The 23,767-nt window shown below is 39.6% G+C and overlaps 3 protein-coding genes across 5 annotated transcripts; 2 read left to right on the top strand and 1 right to left on the bottom strand.

The window, feature by feature from the left end:
• The first annotated feature begins 265 nt into the window (after positions 1-265).
• On the top strand, positions 266-14,141 carry snx8a (sorting nexin 8a). 3 transcript variants are annotated; one of them, XM_044051004.1, is made up of 14 exons: positions 266-388; positions 535-604; positions 3,397-3,524; positions 4,002-4,131; positions 5,724-5,914; positions 7,080-7,200; positions 8,138-8,274; positions 8,365-8,445; positions 8,521-8,681; positions 9,467-9,596; positions 9,709-9,777; positions 10,992-11,141; positions 12,227-12,376; positions 13,037-14,141. In XM_044051004.1, exons 2-14 carry the CDS (start codon positions 565-567, stop codon positions 13,115-13,117), a joined length of 1,569 nt encoding a protein of 522 aa, XP_043906939.1. In that variant the 5' UTR covers positions 266-388; positions 535-564; the 3' UTR covers positions 13,118-14,141. The 3 variants fall into 3 exon arrangements, with proteins under 3 accessions (XP_043906939.1, XP_043906937.1, XP_043906938.1); XM_044051002.1 differs by having other exon boundaries at positions 266-433; XM_044051003.1 differs by lacking the exon at positions 266-388 and adding an exon at positions 421-439.
• nudt1 (nudix (nucleoside diphosphate linked moiety X)-type motif 1) lies at positions 14,088-19,407 on the bottom strand. The gene is made up of 4 exons (XM_044051005.1): positions 19,289-19,407; positions 19,005-19,161; positions 16,469-16,614; positions 14,088-14,488 (listed from the first exon to the last, which is right to left on the bottom strand). The coding sequence occupies exons 2-4, from the start codon at positions 19,154-19,156 to the stop codon at positions 14,316-14,318; spliced, it is 471 nt and encodes a 156-aa protein (XP_043906940.1). The 5' UTR covers positions 19,157-19,161; positions 19,289-19,407; the 3' UTR covers positions 14,088-14,315.
• A 463-nt stretch (positions 19,408-19,870) lies between these two features.
• mrm2 (mitochondrial rRNA methyltransferase 2) lies at positions 19,871-23,248 on the top strand. Its single transcript, XM_044050204.1, has 2 exons — positions 19,871-20,215; positions 21,041-23,248. The coding sequence occupies exons 1-2, from the start codon at positions 19,927-19,929 to the stop codon at positions 21,475-21,477; spliced, it is 726 nt and encodes a 241-aa protein (XP_043906139.1). The 5' UTR covers positions 19,871-19,926; the 3' UTR covers positions 21,478-23,248.
• Positions 23,249-23,767: the final 519 nt, after the last annotated feature.

Raw genomic sequence — 23,767 nt, 5'->3', positions numbered from 1 at the left:
ACATATATGTATGTATATATATGTATATATACATATATACATATATGTATACACTTAAGTAGTGATTTGTTACATTACAACACTGCACTGGAGAGAAGAGGGAAAAAAAGAACACCTTTTCCTCACAGCATTCCATTTCAAGGAGAGACTAAAAACGTCTGAGGAGCACGTGAAGGCAGCATTGTTAGAATGAGGAACAGAAATAAAAAAAAACAAAAAAACAAATCAAGTTGTTCAAGTGGAACCAGGAAACACAGTTAAAAGATCACATTTCTCCCATGATGTGTTGATTTGTTCTTTCAGATCACCTGAAGCTGCATAAACAGCAGCTTCACACCACCACCTCCTCCTCCTCCTCCTTCTTCATCCACGCTGTGTGTGTGTGTGTGTGAGTGTGAGCTGCTGTTACACTGTTACCATCATTAAAGAGCACGTCAGTGTCAGTCTTTATTGCCGCACACTTGGACTTTCACCAGCGCTCGCTACAACTTTAAGAAATAAGTGACTTGTTTTCTCTCTCTCTCTCTTCTGCAGGAAATCACATGGAGGTGCTCTCGCGCTCACATGACACTGTGGGAGACCATGGCAGCAGAGATCCATGAAGGTACAGTGCGCAAACTTGTCACTCGCTTCCTCTTACGCAAATGTGCGGTTTCCACTTAAACGGTGTTTTGTGCCACTGCAGTATCAGGAGATTCGGGTATTTTTTGGGGGTTATTTGTGTGTTTTAAAGTGCGGATATTTCTTTTCGCTGAAGTCGATTTGTGGACTCACGAATGGGAACTTTTGGGTACATTAAGATCGGAATGAAGTGAGTGCGACCAGGAGTGGTAAACTGCTATTTTACTGTTCTCTTAATGTGTGTTTAAAGAATTTAAAGAAAAAAACAGTGGGTTTTACTCTATACGTGTTGCACTGGGTTAATGGATCTGGATGTTTTCTTTCCTGCCACGTGAAAACTGTCAGCTGGTCACTTCACTTCTCAGGCAGCACATTTCCACACAGTTTTAGTGAATGACCTCAGATTTAATGTCTTCATAACATTTGCAACACACTTACTGTAAGACTCTGATCTGTGTTGTATTATTCAATTTACTGAATGTTTTTATCTTTGTTTTGGAACATTTTGTGGCACTGGTTCAAAATCCGTGTAATCTGTGCTGGGATGGCAGTAACTCATATGATAGGAAACAAGATTATTGATACAATATAAGATTAGGTAACTGCCATCAAGTCAGCTGTGGGCACCAGGGATACATGAGCACAATGCAGGGTTGTATGAGAGGGACTTAAAAAATATAACGTGTAATACCTGAACAAATATTATAACTTAAAAATAACATATATTTAAATTAAATTAAATAAGGACATTAAATAAAGGTCCAGTGGGTAAAAGTTAAGTAACATTATTTTAATTTGGCAGAAACTAAAGATTAGGGATGCCCTTTTGTCGATATTTGACAGGGCTGCTGCAATTATTCCATTTATCGATTGCTAGATTAAATGTCAAATATTTTGATAATTGATTAACCCTTATCAACTTGAATATTTTCTGGTTTCTTTGCTAAATATCCATAAGAAAACAAACAATTACTTGATTAATCAAAGTAATTTCAAAATTGACATATTGTACCTTTAATGACAGTGCTGTATTTATTACATGTTGGTAAAGGAATTCAAATTCAACCAATATGTGTCCTAAAACAGTCGGACCATGTACGTTGCACAGTGTAAACCTGCAAATGGTTGATTTTATACTTCTCTTACACTCACTGGTCACTTTATTAGGTACACAGAGCACCTAGTAAAGTAGCAGTAGTGGAAGGGAAAAGTGAGGTGAGTGATGGTCAGCTGCAATGTCCAACTTTATCAATAAATTGGTACACACTGTAGTTAGAATGGTTTCCTTTGTTCTTGTTCTTTTGGACGTAGTTTCCCACAATCGTCACCGTGTCAATTCCTCTGGCATCTCACTAGTGACTGTCAAGAGTTGGACCATAGATCTTGTGACAAGACGGTGTTTACAGCCTCAACCGCAGCCTCAAACAGTATCTATGATCACATATCATCGAAATAGCAGAGAAAAAAAAATATGTATACTGGTGGCCTAGGAGTTGCACAATAGCACTATTTCATGTCTGATACTGAAACTGATATTGATATTACAGACTTTTATCAGTGTGATACAGGCTCAAATGAGCTCTTGATATAGTTGCATGGACATTTCCAGCCGTTTAAAAACAACATGAGTTACAAATGTTCTTTTTATCTTAAAACACGAAACACACAGTGGACATGATTACTTCAGCGTGGTAAACATGTGCAGCCCTCGGTCACGTTCTGGTCACACGTCTCTCTTCAAGCATTAACATGATGGTTAGGGTTTATGGATCGTAAAGGATTTGTCCTTTTTTCTTTTGCTGATACAGTGATTTTGATCACGTCCAATAAAAGGGATTAATTATCGTATGCCCTCTTTCCTAAAGTCTTTCATTTTCACATATAACAGGAAAGCAGAATGATGAAAAAGTGATTAATTGGTGAAGCAATTCATCCATGTTAACAAATCAATGAAACAGTAATATGTAATAATAGTTTATTAAATATATATATAGAATATTTGATTTCTTTATTATTAATTTGATTACAAAGAGTCGAGCAGTTAGTTAATGTGATTATATTACATTTTTTTAAATGTTTTATCAATGATTGCACAGATTAACAAAAATCTTTCTCCTCCAATAACTATCAAATTGGTGGTGCTTTGCAGAAGTGATGACTTTTGAAGTTTCTTGAACGCATGTTGAACCCTGCATTACTTTCACTAACTCTCATGCGCTGGAGTTTAGAATTCCAGCGAATCTTCGACGTTTGCTTGAAATACCCATCCCTAGTATCTGTACACACCTCATACATACTCACATCCACACACACATCACCTACATCTACATATGTCTATTACTGTCATGTGCCCTTTTAAGGTGAACGTTTGCAATGTCTATCAAATTTTAAAAGCTCCGGTTTCTGTCGCGAGTTTGAGCCACAGAGCAAACTCTGGTGTGTGTTTTTTGGATTCTCCCAGTTGTGAAGAATAAACCAAACAGCAACAACAAATGTCAAAACAGGTCCGACAGGTTCTGTCTTGAAAATGAGACCCTGTGTCTCAATGGGATAACCTGTACAAATAAAGGTTAAATAAATAAATAAATAAATAAATAAACAATAAGTGATCTCCACTTTAGAAAGGATTTGCCGTCTCACAGAGAAAATACTTTTGGGGAAATGTTTGTGCCCTCCCTCCCTCCCTCCCTCTCTAACTTATGATGATCTTGGTAACACATGTGTTTTTCATTGTGGCTGTGATACCACATGATGTGGATGCTGTTCCTCTTCCAGGAGCCGTTCCGTCTTATTACAGAGAAATCCACGAGGCCGTCCACTGTAGGACGGACGAGAGAGTGCAGGTGGAAGTGTTCCAGCGGCTGCTCCAGAGGACCGATCTCTCCAAAGCTGTTTTAGCCCAGGTGAGGTGTTCACGTTCAATGAAATCATCCACACTGAATTTAGGTCATGCGAGGGAATCCTGACACCGTCCCGTTTTAGAGCCACACATTGATTCCATTTTTATTCATGAATGAGTCTGATACAATTACTGATCACTGGTGAATGAGATAGCTGCACTCTCAATAACAACAAACACTGGCATCGCTGCGGTTTCTTCTGACGAGACAGGTTTTTAAGGTGCACACAGGTGTAGGAAGGTGGTCGTGTTTTTGCTTGAACGCTGAGATATACTGTAGGTTAATGTTATGAGGATAAAGTGCCTGTCGTTTACCTCAGAGACAGTTATTCCCTGGAATTTCCCGTTTCCTGTCCTTGCAGCGAATCATTGCGTTTGTGTCTAGTGAGCACTTTTTTGTGTCAAGGAATGCAAACCACAGTTCAATTCAGATCGCAGCCTTGTGTTGACCTTCAGGTCATATTGTCTTTGTCTTTCTCAGATTGCTGAGCATGTTGACTCCACAGACGGATTCCTCAGCAAGTTGTCCTTCTATAAAGCGCTCGCTTTGATCGCTCTCGCGCAGCAAGGAAAGCAGCCCAGTACTAAACTCCTGGAGAACTGCATACAAGGTTAGTGTAAAGGCGAGTAAACGAACTATAAGTGAGCGTGTGGTTGAAACCTCTAGGAGAGAGGTCGGCAACTCGTGACCTCTAGGACAGGGGTCTCAAACTCAAATTACATTGGGGGCCACAGATAATTTAATCTGGCCAATAGGGGGCCAGGCAAGAAAAAAAAAGTCCAAATTATTTGGAAAAAAGCAGCTATTCAAATGATATAATGATATGCCAATGAAATTACTATGATGATTGATATTTATTAAAATTTCAAAATAAAAGTATCTCTGTTGGTTTGGTTGGTGTAGTTCACAATAATAATGTATTTATGATACTAAACTACTCAAAACAACACACACCCTATTATAACTTCATATTACAAGACGGGCCACATGAAATTAATCAGAGGGCCACATGCGGCCAGTGGGCCGCAAGTTTGACACCACCCACAAGAGTATACAGACTTAAAAGCCATGTAGACATGGATACACTACACAATAGAATAACCAGGCAATATAAAAAGTAATATAATATAAGATAGTGATTAATATTGAACAGTCAAAGTTTTTAGACCCCATAGTTTCAGTGTCACCAAAGAATCTATTAAAGGCGAGTTTTGATTCCACAAAACCACTCCACAGTATTTGATAGAATACTGACCTTGAGATGTCGTATATAATGAATATTCTTGGCTTTTTCAAGTTGAAAAAATTATGGAAATGTACATCAGTGCCAAGAGAATTTTTAAAAAGCATTTGGTTAAGCTGAACTCTCGTATTTCCCTCGATTTTTTATATTCATATTCATATTTGATCTAACGAAGCAAGAACAGTTTGTAAAGATGACTTTGGAAAAGTCTTTGCCCGTATGTTTTGTTGTCGACTAAATCTCACAGAGTCCTGAGGGTTTTGTGCATAAAACCAACCTTTACTCTTTAAGAGACTCTGTCATCAATCACAGCACCTAAAAAAAACACATTACCCGTCATATGGTAAGAGTCACAAATAAAACACAGTCGAATTTAGATTGAATTTCAATGCAGTTTTCAACCCCATAGTTTTAGCCTCTTTCACAACTGAATAGAAGCTTGCAATTTTGGTTAAATCCAACCTCATTTGTTTTGTTTTCATTTTGCCAGGGAAGCCTTTGTTGTGTTGAAGTCTCACATTCATTCACTTCTCCAAGAGTGGGAAGATGATGGGGGAGGTTTTCATGGTTTTCATGGAGTCAGCCATTATGCTGGCTTCACTTACATCCATTCCCAACCTTCTGTGATTATTCAAGGCTCTCCGTCTGTTATTTCAGGTGTGGCCAGGATGGCAGCATACTGCATGCCATTTCCTCGTCTGTGCTCCAACAAGTTTTCTGCATTTGTCACAGCACATTACGTTCACCTCACGAGCCTCTTGGAACGTACATGTGCGGGGATAAATAACACAATACTGCGCTGTGATAGAGACAAATATAAGTCAGGCACGTAGTAATCTGTTGAAGTGGGAAGTGGCTTTCACAGCAGCATTCCTCCCAGTTGGGAAATAGGTTTCACCCTCTATGTATTGATTTAATCATGGAAAGTAAATGTTGGCTCTGGTTGCACCGTTGGACAGAATTACCGAAACCTCAGCTCGGGGAGCCGAAGGAACTGAGCGCACTGAGGATGCAGCCGACGCAGGAGGACGCGCTGATGATATCCTACACGCTGGACAAGCTGCTGGCCTTAGACACAGTCCAGGTGGAGCTCATACCCGAGAAGAAGGGCCTGTTCCTCAAACACGTGGAGTACCAGGTCACCAGCGAGGTATGGCATGCTATAATGTTCACACATTTTTAAACTGTGTGTCTTTTTTCCATGACTGTATTCACACTAGTGTTAATTAGTTTTGGATGCCATTATGGACATATTTTGCTGGCAGAACTTGGTGAAAAGGTGGGCTACATGGTTGGTGTAGTGCCTCTGCAGTCAGAAGACCTGGGTTCTCTGGTTTCCTCCCACAGTCCAACCTGACCGTGAGAGTGGATTGTTGTTTGTCTTTTGGATTGTTTGACACTATGTGGCCCTGTGTCCTGTCCAGGGACTTCCCCGCCTTTTGCACCAGTGACCCCTGTGACCCTCATGTGGAGGATAAAGCAGTGGTGTGGTGGGGAGGTGGTGGTCATGAGCTTGAATACAAGCGGCCGGAATAAGTTTCCTCCACATGGCACGGCCTTAGAGATAGGGTGAGGAGTAGAACTGTTGCTCCTCCACGTCCAGAGGAGCCAGTTATCTGGGCATTTGGTTAGGATGTCTCCTGGACACCTCCTTTTGTGAGGAGACATCGGGGCCGAGCCAGGACATGCTGGAGGTATTATATCTCTCAGCTGGCCTTGGAACGCCTTGGGATTCCCCTGGAGGAGCTGACAGAAGTGGCTGGGGAGAGAGTGGCCTGGGCTTCCTTGCTAAGGCTGCTGGGCCCGTGACCTGGACCCGAAGACGACAAAGAACCCATTAAGATACTGGAAACATTGCAAGATGGGCTTTTTTTGGACATTTGTGTGGTTTCTCCAGAATAAATATCAATTCAATTCAAATCACTTAATGTGTCGCCAAGGGGCAATTTAAAAGTACAACAGACACCATTCACTGGTAAAAAACACATGAATAATTCATAAAGTGCCTGTTTTTAAATTTGTAAGTTTGTGGAGCAGCATCAGAGCTTATACTGGGTCACAGCGTTGAGGAGCTGGACAATCCTGAGGGTGAAGGTTGTTTTCCCGGCATATGTATGATCCAAATCTTGGCCGATGTGAATAATGATGTAGATATCAGTGTTGGTGGAGGCATGTGCTATTTATGATTATTTCACCACTTAACTCAAAAAGGCATTGCTTCAATAGACAGCCTTACAGAAAAGTTATGGTCAAGTAGGTTTTTGCCTGATTTCCCTTTTTTTCTAATAATTTTCTTTTCATTCTTTTGTTTGCAGCGTTACAAAATATCCGTTTACAGGCGATACAGCGATTTCGACGTGTTCCATGAGGTTCTGCTGCAGAGATTTTCCTACAGAGTGGTGCCAGCGCTGCCACCAAAGAGGATGTTAAAGGGGGGTACGTCGCATTGTCACTGAAATGTTTGTTTACGCCGTCATTGACTTTAGTCATTTGTTTGATTCATATAAGTGTCAGTTATACATCATATCTGGGGGGTTCTGTTAGCTGAGTGTGTGTTTGTGTTGATAAGGAATAAATGTTTGTCATTGCCAGTTTGAATACAAACTGCTGCTGCTGCTGGTTCTATGTTTCAACCAGACATTGTCATTCTTCAGAGTTATTGCCTGAAGGAAAAAAAACAAAACAAAACAAAAAAATGAGGAAAGCAGCAGTGCATTAAATGAGCCTGTTTCACTTCATGAATCTAAATATCCCGTCTGACTATTTGTTCTCTTTTGCCTCAAATTTTACTGATTGATATGTTCAGCTTTCCTTTTTGTATACAATGATCATCATGGTTCCAGTAACACAGATGGATTTCTTTCACTTTTCAAGGAGGAGTGATTTCACGAATGTGCTCCAATAACATTAACTCATAATAGACATCTTAAAGGTGCAGTGTGCAACATTTAGGAGGATTTTATCACTGGAAATTGAATACACTACTCTATTTCTCTGCTCTTCGGTATCCATCCATCCGTCTTCTATCGATTTATCCTCCACATAAGGGTTGCGGGGTCTGTCACAGCTGATATAGGGCGAAAGGCAGGGTCACACCCTGGACAGATCGCCAGTCCAAACTTTTCTAGATACCACAAACGGTCTAGAAGTTATGGTAACAGAAAGGTTAATCGAGTAATAGTCAGATAGTCAGTTGCAGCTCTAATCAGAATAAACAGCAACATTCGATATCAGTAACGATCTGTATTGCTGATGATCAGTGGTACATGACAGCGTCCTACAAACAAATTGTCAAATTGATGTGTCCTTACGCTGCATGCCTTTCACTACCATAACAATGTTTGTGTCCTCCGGTGTGTGTGCGTGTCCACAGTGCTGACATCCGTCTCCGAGCGGGAGTTCATCGAGGGCCGGAGACGTGCACTCGGCAGATTCATCAACCTGGTGGCGCGGCATCCTGTCTTCTCCGAGGACGAGCTGGTGAAAACCTTCCTCACCTTCAGTGGCTCCGTATGTACTTTACTCATCTCTCCTGCTGTGGCGTCAGCCGCCGCCGTGGCCAGCGGCACTTTTCACAGCCACTCTTTTCGTCTCCAACAGGATGTTCAGACTAAGCTGCGCGACGCGTACAAGAAAACCGGCGATGAGTTCATGACCAACAGAGTTGCAACTCAGGCAAAGGTTTGTCTCATAAGGTCATTTCCCTCAGAAGAACAAACCTGGCATTGACTGTGTTGTATGTTTCCCCTGCTGTAGGACTTTCTCCCCGCTGACATTCAGGCTCAGTTCTCAACAAGCAGAGAGATGATCAGAAATATCCACAACAGTTTCCACAAGCTGCGGGACAGAGCGGAGAAAATGGCAGAGCGCTCGAAGGAGAACGCGACGGATCTCCTCATGTTTGGCAAAGAGCTCAGGTACGTCGTGACATCGATTATGTGGAGCGCAAGTCCAAATTCTATCCAGAGGACACGAATGTTATTATATGATGTAGTTGCATTTAAAACACTCTCTCTAAAAGGAAAAGTGCATAAGTCACATGTGAATTAAATCTCCACGACTTTATCTTCAGTGACTTCAGTGCAGAGTCAACCTTGTGTAAGACAAGCAAACAAAAACACTCTAGAAGAAAAAACAAGCCCTTTCACGTCAAAGGCTTATTTTTCACTCCGTTGGTTTCATGCTGATTTAATTTATTCTTTGCAACTGCTGCTGGGGTTTTTTTTATATATTCTCTCTACACCAGTGATTCTCAAAGACTGGGTCTTTTTTGGTCCCCAAACAAGTTTGCAGAATTTTCCCCAACCCTTTAAGTTTAGTTATGTGTGGACAGTATGTTTGAAATAACGTGAATAATATGAGGTTTTAATTAAAATACCAAACCATCTCTTGGAAAGGATTCATTTACCAATTCAAAATGATATTAGTTGCTACAGCTCTTTTCATGTTTTCCAACTTGAAGGAGGATCTATGCAAAAATATGTACTATATTAAGTTTTAACTTTGATTACATGTGAGGTTTAAATAAAATAATCTAATTCCATGGATATCTCACTGTAAAACATTGATGAAACACAAATGAATGGATTCAAATTGATTGGAATTCCATAAAACAAGTCCTCCATATTGAACCACTGCACCCACAGAATGAATCCATGAATCCTTAGTTCAGTATGACAGTATGAACTGCTGTTTTCTGCAGCACTCTGGGCTCAGACACTTCCACTCTTCCCTCCTTGGCCTCTTCACTGAACTCCTGGGGGAAGCTGCGTCAGTCGCTGAAGAGTCTGTCGGTGGAGTTCGCCGTGTTGTCAGAAAAAGCCGCTCAGCAGGTAAACATCCCTCTCTCGCATCATCATCATCATCATCACCTGCTCCGCCGTGCTGTGCTTGTCCAAACATGGCAGTATTGGGTAATAAATGTTGTTTTGCCCATTTCCTCAGGGCAGCCGGGAAGAGGATGATGTTGTGGAAAAACTGAATCTTTTCCTGGATCTGTTGCAGTCGTACAGAGTGAGTACATTTCCCCTTCGGGTTTCTGCCTCGCTCATGTGATCCCAGTTTGATTCTTGGGCTGCTACTAACAACAATAATTAGTTGTTAGTGGTTAAAATGATAATGATGGTTTTTCCCAAACTTCAAATGACAATGTCTTGTTTTGTCCATGACCGGGACTCTTATTTCACATGTGAAGTTTTGAGCAGATCTGTCAATGTAGAGAAAGGTTACTGGCCACTTCCTGTTTTGTGGCGAATGGTCAAAATTCCGATGGTTATCTGCAAGACCTTTTTTGTTATAATATATTTTTTTTAACCTCCTCAGGCTTAATTTAACACAGATTAATTTATGAAACGTGCAATTCACCAAGATGGACGCCACATTACGAAATGGTTGACTTCCTGTTGAGTTGAGGCCATAGTCCCGATGGACTGTTTTGTTTGTCTTGGGCTGTTACATGTTTCCACCAAGTTTTGTGAAATTTGGTGCAACTTACTTTCGCCTTTGTCCTAGCAGGATTGATTTTTGGGGGCGTTACTGAGCCATTTTGCAACACTTTTACCTGTTACCTATACCTATAACATCCAATTTTATAAAAATTTTCACCAGTTCTGATTTGTATGCCAATTTTCTTTTGGTAACTTTTCATCTTTGATGTGTTCAGTATGAGTTGACATGTTTTTTTTTTTATGTTGATAAGAATGGACGCCAAATTACAAAATGTTTGACTTCCTGTTGAGTTGAGGCCATGGTCCCAATATCCTTTTTAGTTTGTCTTGGGCAGTTACATGTTTACACCAAGTTTCGTGAAATTTGGTGCAACTTAGTTTCGCCTCTGTCCTAGACGGTTTGACTTTCTGAGCCGCTTTGCAGTTTAGTACGTCAAAAATGTGATCTTTTTGGTAGAAGAAACGAATTCCAGGAATTCTAATATGCCCTCGCACCACAGTGTGAGTATTTTCGGAGTTTCCAGACCAGTGAATGTTTCTGTGGAAACAGCAAAAGAGGAAGTGTGTATTACCTTATATAATCCACATCCACTTAGTGTCTAAAATTCAGCACATTATGTAACAGTTTCAATAAGTCTAGCAGACTTGGATGTTTCATATTTAGTGGTGGGTGGAATAAACTGGTGGGCAGATGAAGAGGAATTTGTCAGATCTCCACAGTGAAAATAATCTTTACTGTGATGTGCAGTTATGTCACTGTGACCACGTCTTTTTCTCTAGGATCTGTGCGAGCGCCACGAGAAGGGTGTGCTCCACGAGCACCAGAGAGCTCTGCACAAGTACGGCGTAATGAAGAGGCAGATGATGAGCGCCACGGTTCAGCCAAAAGAGCATGCGACAGTGGAGCAGCTGGAGTCACGGATTGTTCAGGTGATCAGTCTCTTTCAGGCCCCCACACACACACACACACACACACACACACACACATTGTAAGGCTCTCATGCTGCATCTGCACTGATTGCATTCATTTTTCTAGTGTGTTCTCTTACTGATAAACACACTTATATTACTGAGGTGAAAAAGAAAAAAGAGACAGAAATAAGCACACATTTGCTGTTTTTCTAGTTTTGAGGTGTGATATTTACAATAAATAAGGTTTTCTCATTTTTAAAATATAAAATATCAGCGCTAACATGCATGTTTCCAACCAATCAATGAATATCTGACGAGATTAAACCTTTACTTAGAGTAGTTGTAGTAAAATAGAAGGATAGTTCAGACTTTTTTTGTTGGGTTTAAGCTATAACATACACTCTTTTAATATATATTAAATCAAAGCCATTGCATCTAATAAAACATAACATAAAAAACTGCAGTAATTTTTAAAATTTTGGGATATAGCTGAGCCCGGAATCAACCGCTACCTGGATTTAGACAGTTTGGAGTTCCTGTTGTTACCAGATTTTTGATAAATTATACAGTTGAAAGCTTATAGGGTGTCATGTATTGTATATAATGTCTAATAAACTATTAAAATGCCTTTATTGTAAGGACATGCTTTAAAATAGATACAGTATATACTACGGATGGCACAATATCACTTTTTCCAGTCTGATACCGATATCACCGATAACTCTCCTCCCTCCTCAAGAAACAATTAAGTTAATGTTTTACAGTCTGTGCATAGTGAATACTGAGATATATAGAATTTTTGGTTAGTATCGGATTTAAAATTTTTCTCTCCGATATTTAATATAGTGATTTTGACTATGTGATTTTTGAGTATCATATCGGCTATCCCTAGTACTTAGTACCTTCAAAATTTCACCAAAACAATTGTATAATGTGAACGTTTGAAGCAATTAGTGACATTTCACCATAAAAACAGAATTTTAAAGGGCAATGGGTTTCGTCATCCGAGACCATGAATGTCCCCTTTAAAATGTATTAATTATCTTTTTTTAAACGCTCTTATTATTTGTATTTTTTTTCCCTTCTTTTGCACAAAAAAATAGCAAGAGAATGCCATTCAGACCATGGAGCTGCGTAACTACTTCTCCCTGTTCTGCCTTCACCAAGAGACACAGCTTATCTTCACCTACCTTCCAATCACATCCCACATTCTGGGGGCTTTTGTTAACTCTCAGGTGCAAGGACACAGAGAGGTGAGTGTGCACGTCTGCAGATAATCGCAAAAACCATCAGACGCTCGTCTGTATTTGTGCAGCGCGAGGGTTTAAAATGGCCTTTAAAAAAAACCCCAAAAAACTGACAAAAGGAACTCGATCTGATATTTTCCTCATTTCAATAGTAACATAAACCTGAGAATGACCCGCAAATATTCAGATGTAGTGCCGTAGGAGTCACAGTCGGGGTTTGTAAGGTGAAGACCAGGGTCGGACAGATGCAATTTACAAAAAAACAGCCGTATGGCGATGTATAGGTGAATGATGGTTGCCACAGAGTATGTTTGTTATAAATCACCTACGATTACGACTCTTAACAAAGCCATAGCAGCTGAAGTATTGAATTTTAAGTGTATTATTTTGTGTGAGGATTTGATTATCATCTCCGTCACGGATGATGATGTTTTTTTTGGCTGCGTTCGTTTCTCCGTCTCTTCTTAAAATGCATAAAGAACAGATTTTTTTTATCACATTTCCTGGGAATGTAGGTTACGACCCAAGGAAGAAATAATCCGATTTTAGTGGTGATGCAAATATGGATTCAGGATTTTTTAAACCGAGCGGCTGTTGAGGGTTTTGTTTTGTGATTAATACTAAACTTTAAACTAAAAAGGATCATTTTCTTCCCGTTTATTCCAGATGGGCGAGGTCTGGAATGATCTCCAGCCAAAGCTTGGATGTCTCTTTGGTGGAAAGAACGGACTGAAAACCTCCATCTAAGAGCTGGAAAACGCTGCTGCTGCTGCTGCTGATTTCAAACTGGAGAATAACTTTCTGCTCTGTGAGCTTAAGCAAACAATTATAAACACACAGCTATGTAGTATTTCATGACACAATATACATTCCATTCAGTGAGATTCTAATGCTGCGGTTTCATCATCGTAACAATATCGAAACATGAACTGGAACTTTGTCGCTCAGGAGTCTTTTTGTCACTTTTTTTTTTATCCAAATCGACAACTAAAAAATCCTCGGGTTCTAACATTTTACACACTAAGATAGTTTAACAAAGAGGGACAGAAAGGTTTTACTTTAATAAAGATTGGGATTATTTTTACTGAATAACTTCAGGCCGACGTGTTTTTGATACCGACGTTGGATTATAAGGATGAGAAAGCAGCATGCTTTATATTTTTTAAAGGACACACATGCTTTTTCCTACTTTCCTACGTTTACTTGTTTACATCATAACTCTCTTTGCTTTGTTTGCAGGACCCCCTTTTATTTTGCTTGATAAATTTTTTTTTTTTTTTTAAGATCAGCCTGTAGAACCTGGCAAAGGGCAGATATTTGACTGTCATTGAATCAGTGTGTCAGTAATAACACTATAAAATAACACATTCACTACCAAAGATGAATGGTGTGAATTCACTGAAACACACACAAGTGGACGGAATCACCCCACACAGTTTTAAACACCTTACATCAATCCATACATGTACACATACATGTTAAATGTGTGTAATTATGACACAAACTCAACCTGAATTTATTTGATTCTGTTTTTTTTTAATCTATTTGGCATTAAAACAATAATGCACACACATTTATTTGAACATGAAATGTAAACAAGAAGGGACAAAATTCTATATATGTGTAACTTACACAGAACATGAAACCCAGTCAAATTTAAAACTGTAGATATTGTAAATATTTTATCACAGAAGAATAAAGATCCTTGCTCAATGATGTTAAATCCTATATATAAAATTAAAAAATAAAATGGCAGAATTGAAAAAAGACATTTGGTTTGTCGTACCGTGGCTACTTAAAGACACAGACTGTATGGACAATGTACAGTTACATGGTTCTTAAAAGTGCAAGATCTATTTCTTCCCACAGCTGGAACAAGAACATTCAGGATTAAATGTCAGAAAGGTTTGTTTGGTCCCACGTTGTCGGCACCACCCAGGTAATCTCAGAGCTCCTCCACCTCATTCAGTGTGTGGCTGAGAATCGTGTCGTGACCCTGGAACTTGAAATAACCCACAAATTTCTTCCTCTGGAGCAACAAGGGGAACCACAGGATGTCATCGGGCCACATTTGGCTGAAGGGGATTTTGTCACATTCAAACCACTGAGGCCTCATTTCTGGGAAATGAGGAGAGGCAAAATTAATCTTTGAAAGGTCACCAGTCTGAGCTTTCTCTTTACAACTTCTTAACTAAAGATTTATAACACTGTATAAGGACTTAAACGTTTTATAACTGACACACTTCTCTACAAGGAAAAAGTGTGCTTTTGAATGGAAAGTTCCGCTCAAGGAAGTGTGTTGTCCTACAACAGTCACATGTTCACATGTTAATTGATAAAATCCAGTTGGGTTTTTTTTTTAAAGCTCAACGATAATGCGAGAGATGGGAGGAAAGACAATATACTACTGTCATTCTGTGCAATGGACTCCTGTAGCAGACAATCCATGTCTTTTAAAGTTTTACAGTCGTTAAAGTACAAATGAGTAAATGAATCCTCTTTGTGTTTCCCTGCTGAGCTACAGTGAAGGGAGAGGAAAATAATTTTAAATCACCAAAAATCAGACTTTAAAGTCTCACTTAAATTAAACGTACTCTCAGCAATGTCGTCTTTTGTCTCAGGAAAGGAATAAAGAGCTATTTAGAACACAGTTCAACCAATGTGACACACTGACAGCAGCTCAGTGTATCACAGCCGAATCTATCGTGTGACCATATACAGCACATTACAACAAATCTCAAAGTTCTGTTTTTGCCATAAATACAGATAATAACTTAGTGGACTCAGTTCAACTTTGGCATCAACATCTTCAAATAAAACAACTTATTTTCTGGGCTTTTCTTGCACTTGCAACTTTATCTCTTTGTCCAGGGGACGGGATAACAAATGCTTCAGAGCTTAATCACTCGCCGGACGGTTTCTTAATCTACAAACCTTTGACTTCATTTCCTCCTCTTATCTGTTCACCGTCTGCCTTCCTGACTTGTCTTTCCCTCCAGACCCTTCACTGCTGATTTTTCTGAGCTGTGGTTCGGTCCACAAACGTCCACCCAGTTCAAGTCCAAACACTGATTACTGCACGGTTGCTGCCCATAATTCAGTGAGCGTGTTTACGTAACATAAAAGTAAAACAAATATTATTCAGTTAAGATTGACTTGAAGTGGACTTTTAAAAGTTGAAGTGCCAAAATTGCTGCCCCCAGGCTTTGACCCGGAAAGAAGGGTTGACGGTGCACAAAGACACAAAATGGCGACCAACTCGCTGCCAGTGTAAGCTGTCTGTGATCAAAATTGAATGAAGAGCGATTATTTTCTTGATTAATCTAGTATTTCTTTTGTCCATAAAATGTCAAAAATGTTGATTGGTGTCTCCCGAATCTCGAAATAATGGCGTTGTCAAATGTTTTGTCCACAAACCAAATTTCTTTTTCAGTTGATTTCTTTGTCAAACCGGAAAATATTCACACTTAAGAAGCTGAAATCCTGCGAGAGCTTGTTTAATTAATAAAAAATAAAAAAAAACTCTAAAATGAATAATCAATTATTAAAATAGATGACAATTTAGAACCCACGAGTCATATTTCCAAAATGCATTTCCAATGCATATTTATCTAAATCGAAAGGGACAGACGCATAACATGCAAAGTTAAGTGCTTCATTTAACTGCCCCTGCTAATAATAGAAATCAGGACAAGTAGAAAATAAAGTGTAAACAAAAAAAACATAAAAAAAAACACGCTTTATCGACTCAGTGTTCACTGAGCGAGTACTGTATAAAAAAACAAATCAAAACAGGACACGGCACAAACGAGGGTCTTCAATTTAAAAATGTTTTTTCAAAAGACTGGAAAATACAACTTCTAATACTTTCTGAGGTAAACTGCTACTATTAACTGTTTCAGTTCATCAAGCATTTGGAAATACGTTAAAAAATGGTCATAAAAAGAGAATCACCATTCTCCCCTCTGCTACTTCATTCAATAAATGGATTTCCCTGCTTAACTGTAAAGTGTCGTAAAGCTACAACCATAGCTTGACATAACTGTGTGTGGAAACATGTTTATTGTGCTGAAGACAAAAAATAAACAAAAAACATACCATCCGACTCTGTTGGTTCTCCGTTGTAGGCGTCCGCTCTGAAAACGTGGACGTCGAGTAGCTGCGTTTCTCCGACAAACTCGAACTTGATGTTTCCGATCTTCTCGAGAGCATCAACCGTGAGGCCACTCTCTTCTAGCAATTCTCTTAAAAATGAAAAGATCACAGAAATTAAACTAAGGTCACGCTACAAACTTTTGCAAGTCGGTTTTATTTGTTTCCTCACAAAGACAGAAATATCCCCGCACCACAAGCTCGAGCTCAGCGGATCTTTGAGTTGAGTTTCCCCTCTTTAAAGTCATTTTTAATATAAATAAAGAGATGAATGTCTTGATTTTTGAAGTTAAAAATCACATTTTTGATTTTGACAGACCTATTTAAATCCATGTGAAGCTGTAGAGCAGCACCAGCGGAGCAAATGGATTCTGTCACAGTCTTTTAATTCATTATACTTTCTTAGTATATTATTTTGCTAAATTAACAACGCAGCAGTCACGACAGAAGGAATTTGCAATGAAACACAGATCAGGATTATCCTGAACACTCCAGATTATCCAAGGTTCATTTACTGCAAAGGGTAACTCAAATTATCTTGAGGTATTTCTGATTTATGTAGCCTTCTTTATTGTTCCTTACAAAGCAGCTCTGTGTTTTTCTTTTCCACATTTGAGAGAAACAAGCTCAGGAATGAGCCTCTTTGCCTTCAGCACTTCCTTCCTTCGGCTTCGAAACAAATTTCCTGCTCATGATTGACCACACATTGCTCAGACTCAACATTCATTCATTTTATCTAACACACAACACAAAGTCCCAAAACAGTGCTCCAATTAAAACACATGCACTGTATTCAGTTTAGGGCTGAACGATATGGACAAAATTTCATATCTCGATATTCATGCCAGATATCTCGATATCGATATGATACGATATGACTACGGGTTCGGTGAAAAGCAAGCATTTTTCAGAAAAATAAAAACATCATAATACAAAAGACTGTGGAAACTTTCCACATGGAAAGTGTTTTATTGATGAGAACTCACTGTGAGACTGTGTACACGGGTACCATGTCTTTTGCAATGTGGCATGTTATAGCGTCTGTAACGCCTTTATGTCTGGTGGACGTCGACTCATATGGTGTAACACTACTGAACGCATCAGTAAACACACTTAACTTGGGCTTCTTTTGGGATACCTGAGAAGTCCCCGGTGTTTCTCTCATTGTAATACACTCTTCGTGCAGCACGCGATGGTGTTGTTTCAGGTGGTGAAACATGTTTGTTGTGCTACCTTGGTTCGTTGCAATTTTCGCCAAGCACGACCTGCACAACACCTCACTCGGGTTGACATCCTTTTTAAAATCCAAAATACCTCCAAATAATGGAGGATGATTTATGTTTTGGCACAAAATCGCCACCGGCCGCATTATCTTCTGTCACTTTTCTTTCCCGCTGTGTATGTCGTGTGTGTGTGTGTATGTGTGTGTGTATTTGCGTGTCTCAGTCTCCGTCTCCCTCCCGCCCTCCTATGTTTGTCATTGGTTGGCTTCAGCTGTCGTTCCACAGCAAGCATAAAATAAGGTTTGTGGTTGGCTGGCCGTAGTGGTGCATTCAAGGACAATCGTAAAAATGAAGTTTATTGTGACTGCCAGAGCTGTACATGCAGGGCGAGCGCGGGGGAAAATCTATTTTGTTTATATCGTTGCTTTTTCGATATGAATATCTTGAATGTTCATATCTAGATATCGATACGATAACGATATATCGTTCAGCCCTAATTCAGTTAGCTTCTTAGTTAAAGTGTTTTGCTTCAAAAAACAGGTAACGGGTATTAATGTTGTTACAGATCAGTGTACTTGTTGATGTGGAGACGACGTGAAGCCACAGAGAACCAGTGAACAATAAAATCTGGATTTAAATCATCTGAAGCCAAGTTTTTACACTGGATGAGCTGAGAAAACAGATAGTGGTATCGATGTTGTGTATAATAGTTGTAAAAGTCTGTTTGAGTTGTAATCTGTGACTGTTGTGCTGCTTTCTTGGCTCTTGGAAATTAGATTTTTGAATCTCAATAAGGCTTTTAAAGGGTGATATGGTGTACCAACATTTCAAATGTTAATGTAAGTTATTTTAATTATTCATCAATTCACAGGGTTTGTTTTTTTGTCAACTGACTTTTTCAAATGCAAAAGTGCAATACATATTCACTTTGATTCAATGCCATAGGACAGCTCCACAGCTTTTCTAGTCTTGTTTAAATACTTGTACCAGTGGTTCTCAAACTTTTTAAATCAAGTACCACCTGAGAAAATACTGCATTCTCAAAGTAACACCATTATCACCAACGTTCAAATACATTGTTGTAAACAGGCCAAGCAAAGTCAGCTATAGTATTTCTGATTTTCCACCATCTGAAGTACCACCAGAGGAAGCTTGTGTGCCACTGATGGTAAGTGTACCACAGTTTGGGAACCATGGACTTTTTTAGTAGAAAACAGGTGAATAAAAACTTTCTTTTTCCACTTTAAATCTGGATTTACCTCCTAGCAGCACATTCAATTGTTTCTCCAGCTTGGACTTTGCCACCAAAACCGTTCCACCTGCCAACCCCGAACCCCCTCTTCTTCATGCCCAGCAGCACTTTGCCCGGCTGGACCACCAGCACCAGCGTCAGCAGCTTGGGACTCAACATCTCACCTGCGTGAGAAAGGACGTTAGCAGAAGGAAACACCAAACACAACGAAAAAGTACTCCCCAAACTAAACATAAACCACTGCCCTAATCATTTAACTGAGCTAGCCCCGCGTTAACATCGCTAACTTACCGACTTCTACCCAGTTAGTAAACTCGCGTGGAGCTGAGTCAATGTACCCCAAGTAGTAACGCTAGCGCGCTGATATGTAAGAAAAAGGATTTGACTCATCAGCGCCAGACTGTCGGAACGAGTCCCGTCATTACTTTTACAGATCAGATTTTTATGTCACCCTGAAATGTGTTCGACTAGAAACTGCGCTGGTAAACTACCGACCCGTAAATCCAGTCACACCACCACTGATATTTATTCAACTTACACAGTGAATATAGTGAATACAACAGTGAATACAACACAGTGGATACAACAACAATACTATTTCTATGGAGTTTAATGTTATTGAAAGCAGTTACCGACCGGAAGTATTAAATATGGAGGATAGAAGTGGATAAAACAAAATATGAAGCAGAGGTTGGATACATGCACAGGCCATATTTTTTTGAATTGATTTCTCTTTTTTTTATTGCAATAATTATTCATTTACGTGCCATAACTTGCTAAATAGCATCAGGTAGGAACTTTATAGTCAGTGTGTTGCGTTACAGTGACTTATCCAAAGTACTCAACCAGACCAATGGTAAGGCGTATTTCAGCGCACGCGCAGTGTATCAGGAAGTCCTTGCACATGACCCCACTGTGCCGTGTAAACAATGTGGTGCGTGTCGCTGCAGAGGAGACATTTCCACTCGTGTCTGTGTTTAATGAAGAATGTCGGTGGTAAAACCGCGGCGGAGCAGCGCTGGCTCACGCGGCAGCGCAAAGACCCGTACGTCAAAGCTTCACACGCGCTCAACTTCCGGTGCCGAAGCGCCTTCAAGCTGCTGGAGATTGACGACAAGTTCAGGCTGTTACAGCCCGGACACAGCGTGGTGGACTGCGGGGCTGCGCCCGGAGCCTGGAGCCAGGTGGCTGTGCACAGGGTCAACTCAACCGGGACAGGTGAGAGGGAAGGCGGCGAGGAGAACATCAATCATGGCTGTCAGAGTGGAGGAGAGTAAACTTTTGATGTGGCCAAATACTTTTGTCCATATAGTGTACATAAAGTGCACAGAATGGTCATACCCGCACTGCCATCATGCAATTGAAATAGACATAGTTATATAAGGCAGATATATTATTCCTTTGGTCGATTATTCTGTTTGATTATTGTCCTGTTAGTAGCACACTGTATATGCAGACACAAATGGATTATGGACAGAACATAGTACTCAATTTTATATTGATATTAACCCAGTTAGGGATAATGATTATTTTCATAATCAATGAATATGTATTGATCAGTGTTTCTCAAACCTGGAAATGATGACGCTCTCAAATGTTTTGTTCCGGTATGCCATTGCACTCCTTTATGCCATTCCTTTATTATTGTGCTATTTTTTTCCCCCACTGTTGCACATTTTACATTTTATGTTTACATTACATTTTATGTTTATAATATTTTTTGTATTGCTGCTAGGTTGAAACAATTTCCCCTTGGGGATGAATAAAGTACTTTTATTCTATTCTATTTTTGTCTCAATGATGTTTTTGTTATACAGAGCAAAGTTACCAGTAAATATTCACATTTAGGAGGCTGAAAAATCTTAAAACTATAAGTTGGTGACTGCGTCCTGCGTTTGCCACGTTGCACATTGAGGTGTAAAATGTGAATTAATCAATCTTTAACAGACAATTTTTAGTGTTCTTCTGATATCAGAGAAATGAACATGTTAAAAATATATATACAAAAATCACGTTTTTAATCTGTTTACCTTTTCTTCAAAGATCCAGAGCTACCACGTGGAACCGTTGTTGGCATTGATCTGCTGAACATCCCTGCTCTGGATGGTGCCCACTTCCTGTCCAGCCACGACGTCACGGCGCCCCCAACACACGCCAAGCTGCAGGAGCTGCTTCCTAAGGGCCAGGCTCACATCATCCTGAGCGACATGGCGCCGAATGCCAGTGGTTTCCGAGAGATGGACCACGAGAGACTCACCACGATGTGCTTGTCTCTGATAGACTTGGCTGAGAAGATCTTACAGCCGGGAGGCTCTCTACTGTGCAAATACTGGGACGGGTTCTTCGTCCAGAAACTCCAGGACAATCTCTCAAGCGTGTTTGGCAGCGTTCGGACTTTAAAGCCACACGCCAGTAGAAAGGATTCAGCAGAGAGATACTTCCTGGCTAGAATGTACAAGAAGCCAGTGAAGAAAAAGTAGCTGTCCTTTCTTTTTCTGCTGTTTTTACAAAATGGGTACATTTTTAGTTCTTTTCCAGTCTCCACTGTGTTGTTGATGAGACTGAACATGAGGAAGAGTCTCACTTCATAGTGTTGATCAAAAGGTGGCAGTGTTGAGGCATAAGTGAGACTCACAGGTGAATCCAATGCTGCTGCTGATGCTGCTGATTCCCCCTTTTTTAATCTCAGTAAACTAAAACGCACTAGCATCAGTGAATTAAAAATATGTAGATCTATACAAGAACCATCAGTTTGATATTCCTCAAGAGCCCAATGCTGTTTTTCTCTCCCTCTCTCTCTCTGAAGTTTTTGTTTGCCCCACAGTGTTTGTTCTACACTCTGAGTTTTGTATTTGCGTTGCTGCTGAAAAGTAATTTAGCAGAGCAGCTTATGCTGATAATTTGCACTGCCAGCCATGTAGAAAAGTGTAATCGTTCTCTCTGCGAGACTTTATGAAGGGAAAAAATGAATACATAAGAGTCACATGCAGAGTGATTAATGGGAAGAGGAGTGATACTGCAGCTTGGCACACTGCTGCAGGTGTTGTTCGGCTCTGACGGGGGAGATAGGGCTATGTTTTTAAGCTTTAAGATGTGTCTCTGTTCAAAGATTGTTTTTTAAGTCTATGTCCTCAACCAAAAATATTTATTTATTTTTCTGATTCTGTTCTATCAACTGATAATAAAATGAATAGACATCAGAGTTGTGTTAATCGGAGACTTGATTCAGAAATGCCTCTCGTGATTTAGAAGAGTAGGCCTCGCTGATATAAGTGTCATTCTTGTCAAGAATGTCCAGTTACCTGGGCCGTAGCACAAAAATATGGGGCCTTTGTTCAGGGTTTGAGGCCCCTTACCATTTTGCTACATCTCTGAAATAAGTTTTTTCTTTCTGTCTCACTTTTTTATTTAGTAGCAGTTATGTTGTGTAATTGCTAGTGGACTAAACCACCTGTGTCTTATATCGGCATTTTCAGCATAAAGTTAGCTTGGCTTGTTTTAATAAACACAAGTGAAATGAAAATGGTCACTACTCACGTTTAACTCTAACTCAACAACACATAAAGATACAAAACTGTGCCACATGAGCACTAAGGGTTAGAGATCCATTTTCACTATTGTTATTTGCTTCAGCTTTTCCTGTTGAATGCATGTCTCTTAAAAAGCAGCTCCACAATCTTAATCTCTTACAGTATGAAAGTAAACGACTGAATCACAGCTCTATCAGCACGAGGATTCCTTTGGCAAACAGACCCAACGAGCACCACAATCAAGCCTGAATTTACATTTACGCCAGCAAAGGAAACATGGCGACTCACATGAATAAATTATTAAGGCTGCTATTTGGCCTCCGTGTCTCAGGAGTGATGAGTAATACAGTATGAACTGAAGCATCCAGTGTGAACTGGAAATTAACTGCGGAGACGGGGGACTGACCTCTAAAGGTGATTGTTTGGAAATGAATGGGAGCAGCCATGCCTGTTGATGAAGCTGATAGCCAAAGATGTGAACAGATGACCAATTTTACTTCTCATTACTTGTTTATTATTCACCCCCTTTTCTATTTGGATTTAAATTATATTAAAATTACGCTGGGAATTATGTTAATTCCGTCGGAGCGGAGCACTCGGGGCTCGTGATGAATGATGATTCATTCACAGGTTAATTCGTTCTTCTCTGACCAGCTGCAGGTTCACATGTAAATATTTTCGTAAATTAAGAGAGAGGAAACAGTCTGTAGAGAGGACCAGGTTTGAAATTCAAATGATGCTCAGTCCTGTGTAATCACTTATAAGCATTTGAATTTTGAAAATAAATATGGCACATGAACCTCTTTGAGGTGCTTTTTAAAAACATGTTTTATGCATTTACGAAGCATTTATAACAGTCTGACAATGTTTTGGGGACCAGCAACAATATCATGTAGTAATAACTCAAAATACATATATTTTTGTTATCTGAATATTTGTATTTATTAAATGGCAATTCTTTTATATGGTATTTTACAGTTTGACCATAAACATTATTATAAATAAATATAAATGAGATGAACACTATTCGCTGATAATTAATCAGTCGCTAAATTAATCAACCATTATTTTGATAACTGACTAATTGGTTCAAGTGAGTTTAATTATATAAAAAAAAGGCTCCGATTACAGCTTCTCATCTCAAGTGTGAATGTGTTCTGGTTTCTCCTCTACAACAGTTAAGTGAATATCTTATGAAAACAAATATATAATCCAGAAAACTAAGTCGTCGATTATGAAA

The sequence above is a fragment of the Solea senegalensis genome, linkage group LG19 (assembly GCF_019176455.1).
Source record: "Solea senegalensis isolate Sse05_10M linkage group LG19, IFAPA_SoseM_1, whole genome shotgun sequence".
NCBI lineage: Eukaryota > Metazoa > Chordata > Actinopteri > Pleuronectiformes > Soleidae > Solea > Solea senegalensis.
This window is presented reverse-complemented; position numbering and strand designations above follow the sequence as displayed.